The sequence below is a fragment of the Symphodus melops genome, assembly GCF_947650265.1.
Source record: "Symphodus melops genome assembly, chromosome: 17".
NCBI lineage: Eukaryota > Metazoa > Chordata > Actinopteri > Labriformes > Labridae > Symphodus > Symphodus melops.
Window position 1 is genome coordinate 16,429,693 of NC_136707.1, and position 12,798 is coordinate 16,442,490.

Consider the following 12,798-nt stretch of genomic DNA (forward strand, 5'->3'; position numbering starts at 1 on the left):
GACACACACGGATTAGACACACAGTGAATACACAGCACAACAGTAAAACGAGAGCAGAAAAAATAGTAGAAAAGCACTGAAGGCCAGATTGAAAAATGTTGTACTGTGAGCAATATAAAAAAATCTATTATAACGACTGTATACATTTACTACAGTAGTATACAGTATATACCCATATAAAACAAATGATCAGTTTGGACCAATAACTCCAGACAACAACTGACCAAAAGGTTTTTTTTTCTGATTTCATGAAAATGTTACATATAATGTTACAACATTGTATATGTGTTATATATATAATATTTGACATAGCCAGAGCCATGTATTTTTATTGTGATCAGCTGAATTCACACAAAGTTTAACTTTAAAACTTAGAGATTTAAATATATGGCTTGATGTCTTGACTGCAAAGTGAGTCAATCAGATGGAATTTACATTACATTTAATGGTATTGTAATCTTTTAACAGAAACAGCATTCTTCAGTTTCTGTCATGGGAAGTTAGCAGCTGTTCTGAGTGAGATATTCATACATTTAAACATTAATCTGCTTCTGCTTTCTTTACACACACACACACACACACACACACACACACACACACACACACACACACACACATATCTTTTGTAGTGTCTGCATTAGATTAGATGTAGAGTGATACAAAATGTATCCAGTCTCATAAACTGTGTTCAGTTTATGTCAGGACCCTAAATGGTAGGCACACATGTGTCTATGCTGCAGTTATTTTCATTACTGAAGATGCATGAGGGGAATTTGGGACCCTTAGTGTGTCCTTAAGGCCGTGTGAGGGGAATGTGGGTCTCTTCGGACCGCGAGTCTTAATTAGCTGACAGCATACCAGAGAGTGTAGCTTGGGGAACAGTGGGTTGGCTTGTCACTGGTGACCTCCTGTGGACAAACACAGCATTACATCAGAGGGAGACGCACACGCTGCTGCCCCCTGCTGGGGACCAACATGCATTTATCATTTCAACAAGAGGGAACAAAAGGCTTGGCTCACAGAGGAGGTATGACGATTTCTATGTATGTTATTCATGAATATACCCAAAAGAAGAGATGTCTTTTCATATTTCTTAACACTGAAACGTCTAAAAATAAGCTTCTGAATTTTTTCCCCCCCAAAATTTAAGGACTCTGAATAGTAAAACACGAAAGATGGGCTGTGCTCAACTTTTATGTAACCCTTATGGTTTATAATACTGTATGTAGTTAGTGAGGCTTTTTCAGAGCCAAACTCAGCATAATTATAGATGCTGATAATTCTGTGCAGCACAGCTTTATATATCATATTGACGTGGTGCTAAAAGCTTGCCAACTCAAGCTCCTTCTTTCTGCTGCCATACAAAAGAAAATAATTTTAGCGTTATTGACCGTCTCCACCGTCTGGGTACAGAGTCAGGGACACACATCCGAGGCAAGTTGTTCTCTGCTCTCGGTCCTCAGCGAGTTTGAGAGAAGCTGAATAATACAGATATTATTTTCCTTGAGCATAGTGTGTGAACTACAAGCTCTTTAATCATGATGGCCATCTAAAGTGTTTCCCAGGAGAAGTGGGGGGGGGGAGGGGGGGGGGGGGGTCGTTTGACAGCATGATACTGACTTGTTAGTGGGTGTTGTGACATTGGCGAGGATGGTGAAGTTGCTTCTTACAGTTCGTAGGCTGGCCAACACCTGGGGAATGGACGGACAGCGTAGGAGGGGCAGAAGAAGTGGGAGGGAAGGGGAGAAAGGGAACAGGAGGAGTGGGGAGAGGGGATAAGTTCACTGCACTAATTAGTCACCGTAGACGTCATTTACAGCAATTTAACATGTCAGAAAGGTGCACAAGTAAAACGCACCTGAGCGAAAGGGGTGACGATCATGTCTTCGGCGTGCCTACAGGACAAGAGACGAGAACAGAAAAAGGTGAATGTGAGTGTTACTGGCCGCTGAGGCATCTGGTATTAGTGTTTATATAAGAGGCTGTGTGTGTGAGCTGCATGTTTACAGAGCCCTATGTGGATACAAACAGAGAAACAGCCCTGAAATCAATATGGAAGGTTTTTGGGTGGTTTCAACAAGCCAGGAGAGAGAGCACAGCAGTCAATGTTAAGAGATTCATCACGATTTCATTAGCATAATGAATGCATAATTACAGGAACAACAGTTGCATTGTTGATTGGGATAATGCGCACTTACTGTGGTGTGTTTGTGAAGGGACACTGAAGATTTAAAAAGAAAAAATGTGTTTAAGTTCAGTCTGCTGCGTGATGGATCGAGGATGATTGCTGCATGCTTACCCCTCACTGTTGATGGAGGAGTTGCGTGACATGGTTTTGGGCGACGTGTCGTAGTCTGAGTCAGAGCGGTAGAGAAAGGACTCCCTGCGCTGGCTCTGGGGGAAAGAAGGGTGGAGCACCAACCCAGGACTCGCCTGCGAATCCATGGGACTGCGACCTGGCGAGGGACCATTCTCTGAATCGAAGCTGAAAGATAAGGAGATGAAAAAGAGTTTACACTTGCTGATCTGAAGTGTTTTTTTTCTTTTCTTTTGCTTCTCCGATAAGTGATGACAAATAGGCGCAAGATATGCCCAAACACAAAAAAAGGAAGCCCTTCCTCTTTGAAAGTTTGTAGTGTTTAAAAGAGGAAGTTGAAGAAAGAGAGATGTGACACATGCAGCGGGGCCACGTGGTGCCTGAATGCCCTGAGAATTACACTTAACTGTCAAATTTCAGATCAAGTCATGTCAAAGTGAACAAAATGAGTCACGTCTTTAACAGCATGTCCTTCGGCCAAAGCTGTCTGTCTGACAGCCTGAGTGATTGAAGTTTTGGTATTTTCATTCAGATCTCTTTAGGGGGAAAATTCCAACATTAATACAACACGAAAAGACAGTGGTGCATATTAAAACTGCTTATATCTGTTATCATTTGCAATAAAAGAAAGCGAACAAGTGGATAGTACAAACATTAAATCTACCCTCCAAAACAAAACAAAATGTGGGTGTGACAAAGAAACATTGTTATTGACCTTTACAGTCAAAGCAATGTCTGTTGACTCTAACATTCAAATCCAAAACACAAGCCTGAAACTAATATGCCACAGGCTTTTACATTCCAGATTAGCCCAAAGAGACACAGCAACACACTTCTCAGGTTGCAATCTTCTGTGTACCAACAACATCTGAAGTCAAGAAGTCATTATTCCCCAGGAAAAACCAGTCGTTTTTCCCCCTGCAGCTTAGAAATGTAGTCATATATTGAATCACAAGTAGGAGTTTAGCATTAGATAGCAATAAATTGTTGATAATTATTTAGTAATAGCACAGTCAAAAACAACGTGTGGAAGGTTTCAGGACACAAGCAGTAGGAGGACAGGGACAGATAAAGGAGCCGGTTGCAGTGTAGCTGCAGCATCTATTTTTAATGTGGTATAACTTTCATCCCCACATCTCCTCTCTTCTCCAAAACCTCTCAAACCACACATGTAAACCCAGTTGTCGTACGGCTTTCGGTTTGACTATGAATGTGAAGTTTGAAGTGTGATATTTTTAAAACACACGTCTAAGTTGGCCTGTTGAGGAGCGCCTCCTTACCCCTGAAGGCTTTCTGAATGTGGCTCGAGATCAAATTATCATTACAACATCGAACAACACATCAAAAAATGTGTACCAGGGGGGACCGTCTGATGGCTGCATGCATTAATCCTCTTTCTTTTTTTTCTTCTTTTTTTGACTCCAGAGGGTAACAATGAATGTAGTTTGAAGACTTCAGCCTCCTGAGTTGTTCCCCCTCTAAGTCTAATCCATCTGAATAAATTCATAAGAGTGTGTGCGTTGAATACTAAAGCCTGAAATCCATTGAAGAGAGTTGCACAATAAATATTTGAACAAATGTTTGTAATGCTTGCATCTCACCCGAATGAATGAGTACTTAAAAATAACTGATGGATCATATTTTTAAAATGACAACGAGATAATTTAAATGAAATCACTAATCTGCTGTGAAACTTTACCTGCAAAAACAATGTGCTGAGCGCCTGCGCTCCTGGATACTGCGGTTCAGTTTCAGACGCCGAAACAGAGCAGAGCCCCCAGTTCCCCGAGAGTGATCACTTGGTGACACAGGTGAGGTGAGAGAGGGCACAGGAGGTGGACCCTCAGGACTCTCCCACAACCTCAGCTGTCGCGTCAGCTTCCTCTGACTCATGGTTGCCGACTCTGGCCCTGCTGGAGCCGACCAGTTAAAGATAACTCCCCCAGCCTCCACTTAAAACTGGCTCTCTCCCTCCCACGCAGCCCCTCTCGTGGACTTTTTAATGCGCCGACTCACGTCTCAGGCAGACAGCACCTGCTGTACGTGGCCCAGACTGTTCTCAATCCAGAGCCAGATCTAATAACAAGGCCCGATCCTCCCTTTTAGTCCTTGTCTCCCATGCGTGACATGCCGGAGGAGTGAAGGTTCATGGGTATGCATATCCTGCTTTCAGTCATCCACAGACCCTGGCTGCTTAAACTTCAGTTCACCCCTTCTCACATGCTAAATTGTTCCCTGGATTTGAGGAGGTCTCCTTAATCCTTGCCTGTGCAGGTTTGTCTGTTCCTCAGTCAGTTCTGTGACAGCCTCCAGGAGCGGAACTCTTCTGATATTTCACCACCTCAGCTCGGTTTCACTCTCACACTGCTGCTGGGACCAACTGGCCCAAACAGGACCTGTGTCCTCATGTGGTCTCCAGGTTAATGTGGCTGCTGTCACACATCCCCAATCTGCGAGACACGCGGGCTGCTAAAGCAACCACGAGAGACGTGCAATGATCTCTGTTAATTTCCTAATTAGCCGGCCTTTCGCCCTTCACGTTGTATCTGTTACTTCTTCACTCCTCCCCCCCACACCGCCCTGTTGCGAAGCACTGTCCTTATCTCACTGCACACAGTTCCTCTGCAGCAACAGGAAGGCAGATCTGAAAGAGTAACAGACAGCAGTCTGTAGAAGAGAGCAGCACACAGAGTCTGTGTAATGAGGATTTCAAGGGGAGATAGAAAACAACCGAGAGAGAGGAGGTGAAAAGAGAGGAGGAAGGCAGGGGGAAAGGGGTTGACTCATACCCCTGTGTAAATGTTTACATGTTCCACTAAAGAGCGTGCAGGGTTTGGGCCCAAAACATTTTGTATTTTGACATCAACAGAGCTGCTTTAAACAGCCCTTTCCTTGGCATTTAGATGTGAGCAGACCCAGTGCTACCTTAACAGCCTACATGAACAACGATTAGACCATGAAACAGCTTTCAAACAAGGAGCATTAGGTCAACCGCAACTAATTCAGTGATGACATCGGATAGCAATGTAAGCCTCAAGCAGGATTTTTTTTTTTACACTGATGTGGTCACATGGCTACTTCTCTTTCAGGACGCTTCTTAAAATGTAAAAGTATTTGACTGCAGTGTTCATGAAACAGTGTTGGAGCTGTTATGTTGGCTTCCAGCACAGTTGCTGACAGGATATTGATTAATAGCATTCTAACTACCTCAATAACCACTGAATTACCAAAATTGCATGTGCAAACATCGCTGTTGCAAATGTAGGGACTTCCCCAAAAGAAAAAAATGAGAAAAAATGAGTGGTGAGCACGTCATTTAGAGTCATACACCAGAGCTTCTTTGTAATGATGTATATATATTGCAAATGTGTGAAACTGCTCAATTCTCACAGGTGATATGTGTAACATTACATAGCTGTCATTTCATTGACAAACACATTTGTACATGGATTATAAAAGTTTTTAAATTAGAATTACAGTCTTTTTTCTTTTTTTTGTTCAAAAGAAAGTCAAGCAGATTGCAAAACATATAGGCGGTTATTTAGTCTTTGTGTTTTTGGTGATTTATTTGTAAATCACCAAAAACATCTGCGCTGACAGTTTGAGCTCCTTTCTTCTGGAAGATGATTCGTAGTTCCATAGTGCAGAACGAAGCACTGTAGGAACAGCTTTGTGCCAGCAGCCATTATAGAGCAAAACAAGTCAGTGTATCTGTGTGTATCATTATTGTCCTCTTTGCTGCTTGATGTGATTTTTGTAATTTCATGAAGGTCAGGGAAATCGTTGCCGTACTTCCTAATGGTTCTGTATTTATTTATTAATTATTTTGGTGTTCTTGGCTCTGTAACTTTTACGGATCAACTTGTTTTATCAATTGTACGATTGGAACTTGCACACTTTAAGCACGTCGGCACTTTTACCAACATACCTGCATGTGCACTTGGTGTGTTTTATGTACAGTCTGAGTTGTATGAAGTGACTCTCCCTGGGACCAAATTAACCTCCGGGTACAAATAAAGTAAGTTGACCCTCATTCAAGTCCAGGCCCGTGTATCAGTAAGTTATGTCGAAGAGAAATTCAGAATCTGAATTAGCATTACTGCCAGGTATGTTTAACACACGAGGAATTTAACCTTGGTAGACTGTGCTCTCTTTGTACAAATGTAAAAATGAAATATTAACAATTAATTAAAATGTAAACAAGTAATTAAAGACTAATATGTACAGGACTAAATAAGATGATAGATAAGAAAACATAATAGTTAACAATTTGCCTGTCCAGTCTTCTGGTTTGTGGTAGTGTCTGAACAATAGAAGAGCATACTTTACAGCATCACCAAACTAATTTTTAATTTCTGCTTGTCGCAGTGGAAATGTCTCCAAACTCTTTTCGTTGTTGGTAGTTGGGCGAACCTTTTGTCTGTGTTTGGAATGTGTGTGTGTGAGAGAGAGAGAGAGAGAGAGAGAGAGAGAGAGAGTATGTGTGCTGCACATCCTTGTGGCAACCTGCATTTTTGTGTTTATTTGCTACTGTGCTGAGACTCAAAGAGGAAAATATATATTTTTGTGTCAAAATTTGAATATACACTCTGCACATACCAAATGAGAGCACAAATGAGAAGGCTTGTGAACAGTGGCTGTTTTTCTCTGCAAAAAAAAAAAAAACCTGCTGCCTGAATTCAGTGTTCCACCTCTCAGCAAGCAGCTTAAAGCCTGAGCACATAGGGAAGAACACAGAGGAGATAAGATGCCTTGTCAAGCTGTTTCCTCCTCGCCTCCTGTCTTTCACATTCAGTAGTTTACCCTGTCTCCCGAGTCTCTCCTTTCCCTCTCCTCTTTTACTGGTAGAAAGTAACTATTGTTTGTTTATAACACACAGGGGATTGATGGCGCAGTTCTTCTGGGAAAGTCATTTCTGACAAGGCCTAACATACAGCGCCTTTCAAAGACAGATTTGGAAAAATGTCAAGATTTCTAATTCACATGACACTTACTATTGAAATCACTGGAGAGCTGATAAAGAGACAATTATTCTATCTCCTATTAAATACGAAGTCCCAGCTCAATAAAAGCTGCTAAAACCTCTCATAGTGACTCATGCACAAACACACACACAAACACACACGCACAGATGTGGACACACACTAGCAGAAACACACCCCCATGTTGCACTTAAGTGCACACATGGGTGAGCATTAGCTCCGAAGCTCTTTTGTTTTCACTCAAATACTATAAAAAGGCAAACTAGATGCACATACACGTGAAGACAGAGACACACAGACACAGACACACACACACACACACACACACACACACACACACACTGCACAGGGTGATTATAAGCCCGACTGTGGGCAGCTCGCTTGGTTTCATTATGTGAAAGCAGAGTGTGTCCCTGGAGTGGATCGCTGCGGACAATGACATGATGATCAGAGGTTTTCACAGGGACAGGGATTTGTTCCGACTGAGTGACTCGTTCTTACAGGAGATAACAAACCGTCTCTGTGAGGATAGAGTGGAGCACATTAAAGCTGCTGTCTCTCATGTAGCCTCGCTACCTGAACTGCCTCACTCTGTTAACTCACTTGAGCCGGGTGACGCACGCCACTGACAAACTTATGTTCATGGATATGTTAACAACTCCAGCATCATCCTCAGTTGAATGATTGTTTGCCTTTGAACTCATGGCTTTATTGATCATACGACACTAGCATACGGTGTGTATTATCAGCCTCTGATTACAAATGAATCAACTTTATGCACGCCATCATAACATACAACTTGTTTAACCAAGCAATGTAGTCTTCCTTTTGAATTTAGCAAGAGTTACAGTGGCAAGAAAAAAACTTCTTTTTAAGAAACAGAAATCTTGGGCAACTCCAAATCCAAGCTCATGAAGAAACAGCCATCTTCCAGGCCCCAATAAATGTCATCTACAAATCTACCAAATTAAGAGTTATTACCATAGCTTCATCACATGTAAAAACAAATCATTTCTTAATTCAATGTTTAACTTTAAAAGGCTTAAACTGCCCCTCAAATGTTGTACTTTTTGAAACTGATATTCACTCTTGTTTTAAGCGTGCTATCATGGGCTTCTGTAACATCAGAGAGGTATTTTTTTTAAATCCAATAACCCAAGAATTGCTCTACTGAACAGAACTCCATCTCTCACAAGCATACATGCCCTCTCTGCTAAATCAACCTGGAGTTGTTGAAGCTGCGCCAGATTTCATGGTGAGCAGGTGATTGGCACATTTCATAGTGTTCTGATTAGCCTCTCCAGGAAAAAGAAAATCTCCTGCATGCTTTCAGTGGGGAGCATTCATGCCGAACACACGATGCATCCCAGCCAGAAATGTCATCACAAAATGATCTGTACACTTGCTTTAAAACTTCACCTAGTTCCCGTACAGTTGCAACTAAACACCTCTTGTCGAAGAAAAAAAACAACCCGATAAAAGACGGCAAGGCAATAAATACCAATATTGCAAAACCAATATTCGAACCCTTAACCCTCCAAAGATGTTAAAGCAAAAGCTAATTTCATGGTCCCCTGGTTATTCAGAGAAGCCTTTAAGAATTTCCCTGCCAAGAAATCGTTTCCATGTACTTGTTTGTGTTCGTGGACGATAAAACTCAGACTACAAAATGTAAAACAGGATGCTTCCAACTCGAACAGTCGAACAGACTCTGTTTTAATATTTAGACTGATTTATTGAGATTAGTGGTTAAACTGACTAAACACGCTGTGGAGATTTGCTTGGTTATAGAAACAGAGAGTCTTTGATATTTACATTTAGAGAAGAGACATCTGCATATTCCACATTTCCTCCCAACTTTAGGTTTTCGTCTTGGTCAGAAAAGCATCTATCTTATACGGTATGGTGCACTTAACTAACCACTTATTCTCACCAGAATACTGTTAGTGTTTTATGATAATGCACTGTACATGCTTATGCTCCTGTGTGCTACTATGACCTTTATACTTTCAACACTGAAAAGGTGACGTGCAACAACTCGAGTGACAATTACTCTGAGAGATTTATTTGCCCCGTGGTTTGTGTATTTAGTGTCTGGACTCCTTTTGACCTCTCCAATTAATATTTGTGTGATGACATTTGTTTGTGTGCATCTCCTTGCCCCGTAAGGATTGAGGTCCTCTAAACTAATTTGATGTGAGAAGCATTGCTACACTTAAACCTCTCAAGGCAGCTGTATGGGGTTTTGTAGGGTAATATTTACACTGCTGAAGAGTTGTGCTCAGATGCATCTCCTTGGGCAACTCTATGCTGAGGGTAGTTGTGACCTTAATTGGAGCTGCTCTGAACTTTCCAGCACTTTATGCATCTGAATGCAATGTTTCAGATACAAATGCTGGCCACAGCCATTTGTACCTGCTCAAGACTCATGACCCAACGTCAGCTGGCACATACAAAGAGAGAAGGGTGGTTGACTCTGAACTTGCAAGAATTCCCGCAGTGTTCCCACGAGTAGTCAAATGCAACTACTGAAACATGCTGCAAAAAAAAAGCAAAAATTGCACCGCAAACTCACAAAACACACACGTGCATCAAATGTGCTGCAAGTATAGAAATGAGTCCAAAACATTTGGAAAACAACTACAAATAGAGAAACGATGCACGTTCAGACTTGAAGGGAAGTGCTCCCTATAGGGGAGCTCTGTGAAACAGTTCATTTACAGGATAGAGTAACAGCCAGGTACAGAAAGTTTTGTTGAGATAGGGAAGTTGTGTCATTGAATAACATCGATATGACTCTCGATATTTTCAAGCACTGATCTGTTACTTAACACAAACCTGTGCAGTCTAAGAGCATAAATACCAAACATTTTCTTGGTTTCCGTTTCAAGCTTCATTGACTTTAGAAAACTCTAAGGATGAGCAGCAAACTTAAGGGAGACACATTATTTTGTGCCGATCCATACATCTGGATTAGCTCATTTTTAGCATTGTCTTAGCAGCATCCAGTAACAACACACTTGATGTGTCCATGGAGGTGAGTTTCAACTCAGTGAAATGGATTGGGTCATGTTCAGGGCTATATTTTCTTGGACTACTCAAGCAAGATAAATCCCATCTGTCCATGGAGGTGATACTACCCTTGGATTATTAGTGGTCAGTTTGCCTTGTACATACCTTATATCTCCTCATACCTTTTGAAATTGAAGACATTCCTTAACTGCTCCAGTTTGAGATGATTTTATGTTTTACTTTTTTTGTTCCTCATACTTCAATAACACATAGTCTGCTTCCTTTGCAGCTAACAATGTTGAAGCTCTCACCCTTTGGTTTCTTTTGACAGAACTCCTAGTTTTGTCAGGAATTGTTACTGAAGTGTCGACGGTGAAGATGGAGTGAGCTTCTCTCTGTCAAGCAAACCACACAATCATTGTCTCACTGCCTCACTGTCAAAATCTCCTTTCATGACAGCTTTCCTTTCATTAGTGATTCTAGTGTCCTTTGTTGCGGCCCCAAAGGCCTCAATTTGACGTCTTGTCTCAGCTGATCAAGAGAGTCGATATCTCAATTTCCACTTAGATTTCTTTAAGACGGCCCTTTCTTCTTTTGGTGTCTGACATTTGGCTGTCATCAATATCTAGCTTTAGCTGCCTTAATGCTCATTTGGTGAGCCTACTCTTTTACAAATGTAAGAATCTTATCTTAAACCTAAATGGGGAAGTTTCTCGAGGTACGTTTTTAGATTTCCCAACCTTAATCCAGCATACCAAGCCCCACATTGGCCCACAATCAGTCGTGTGGTGGGACTTGTACACCAAGCTGAAAGATGGCCTAACCCTATGACTCTATTATAAACAGCTTCACTGATAAAACACATTCCTGTAGTTCAAAACTCTGCTGTCAACACATGGCTAATATGTCAGGATACAAAATCCCATTTAAATTTAATTAGTTGGAGAAACACATGATGTGTTTCCCCAAAGCCTAATTACAATGTTTCATGGTTTGAAGGAACGAAGTTAATGAAAAGAAGATGAATCACAACATAAGCAAGTTAATAAGAATAGGAATTATAATGAGAAATAAAAATTAAATTAAAGATAAAAATCAAAAAAGACATTGTGATGCTAATTAGAAAATTTAAAAAATAAATGTTTTTGAAGATCGTTGGGGCCTTTATTATAAAGGACTGGTTTTAAGGGTTAGGAGTGGGGAGAGAGAGAGAGAGTGGAGAATAGTAGCCTATGTGTGGAACAGCGTCAGGATCGGGAGTCAAACCTGCAACCTGTGCAAAAAGGGCTGCTGGGGCGTTTGCTCTATTAACTGATCTAAACCAGTGCCACAACATTTTCTACTTGTCTGTTTTGTTGTGAAAATGCAAATCTGCATATCCTGACACATGGTGAATCTAAAATTCACACTTACTGACCTAAGAGGGGGGAAAAAAATCAACTGATAATTACCTTAATTTAACATCTCAATGTTATTTATCATGTCACAGACTGTAAACATTATTGGATGAAGCCTGAGTGACGTCAGCCATCTGTTACGGCAGGGGATTCTCGAGTCTCATCGACAGCAGCCGCCATGCTGGGAATCATGCCTCAGCCTAACTTTCAGTCAACCTAGAGCTGGAGCTGAGGCGGGTTTTAAGCCTCTTCAAGAACCGTGACATTGCGCCCACCTGTCAATAATGTCAGCTAACTATGGATAACATGTGTCATTCATAAAATTAGCACAGAGCCGTTTAAAAAAACATCATCCCTGTACAGTGTGCTCCAGTGGTAACACTAACTAATCGGACCTATGTCATAGTTATACCAGGCTATAAACATGTTTATTTATCTTGGAAAAACGGGCTTTTTTATCTGTGGTGTGTAGTGACTTTTTGGACGCTTGGAGGCAGCTTCAAGCAGACACTCGACGAACTGCAGAATTTTGCTCCTCCGCATTGGTTTCATTCTTCAAGAGGTTGCTGCTTTTATTATCCAAATGATAATCAACCGCAACACTTCAAATGTTGTGGAAGCCTCACATTATTATCTGTTTACGACAAACTAAGAAATAAGTGCCATATATGAATTCATCCTTTTACAAGAAGTCACAAGAGCATAGTGAAAATTGGCAGATCAGCATCAACTATATCCTTCAAGTATGTTTAAATTGGTATTATACAGAAACAGTGCAACCAGTTAACAGTTTAATAACGCTGCAGTTCTTCTGACAAAAACACTTCATGTTATCAGGGAGTTTCCACAGCTTGTTGATCGGGACAGAATTGAAGTGCACTTGGCTTATACTGCAATTTGTTTTGAGCTTTCACATACTTGTTTTCATCTCTGAAAAAAATCTACAGAACAGTTTTCTAAACACTGACTGACACGATGTGCTTACAATTACTGTTCTCAATACATAATAAGAAAAATACAATAAAAGTGTATCTCTTCGCCTCCTACTTGCTACAGTCTGTCTTTTTTAAACAACAATAGGAATGATGAC

The 12,798-nt window shown here is 41.0% G+C and overlaps 1 protein-coding gene across 2 annotated transcripts in view; it reads right to left on the minus strand.

Moving 5' to 3' along the window:
- Nucleotides 1-680: 680 nt before the first annotated feature.
- Nucleotides 681-12,798, minus strand: part of LOC306838876 (3',5'-cyclic-AMP phosphodiesterase 4A-like) — a 33,856-nt gene continuing 21,738 nt past the window's right edge. The window contains exons 1-5 of one of the 2 annotated variants that reach the window (XM_079367278.1): nucleotides 4,017-4,824; nucleotides 2,300-2,485; nucleotides 1,859-1,895; nucleotides 1,621-1,691; nucleotides 681-908 (exon numbers count right to left, since the gene is read on the minus strand). In XM_079367278.1, the coding sequence (XP_079223404.1) occupies nucleotides 839-908; nucleotides 1,621-1,691; nucleotides 1,859-1,895; nucleotides 2,300-2,485; nucleotides 4,017-4,210 (558 nt within the window). In that variant the 5' untranslated portion in view covers nucleotides 4,211-4,824 and the 3' untranslated portion in view covers nucleotides 681-838. Of the gene's footprint in view, nucleotides 909-1,620; nucleotides 1,692-1,858; nucleotides 1,896-2,299; nucleotides 2,486-4,016; nucleotides 4,825-12,798 lie in introns of those variants that run through there. The other variant, XM_079367277.1, reaches the window with a different exon arrangement.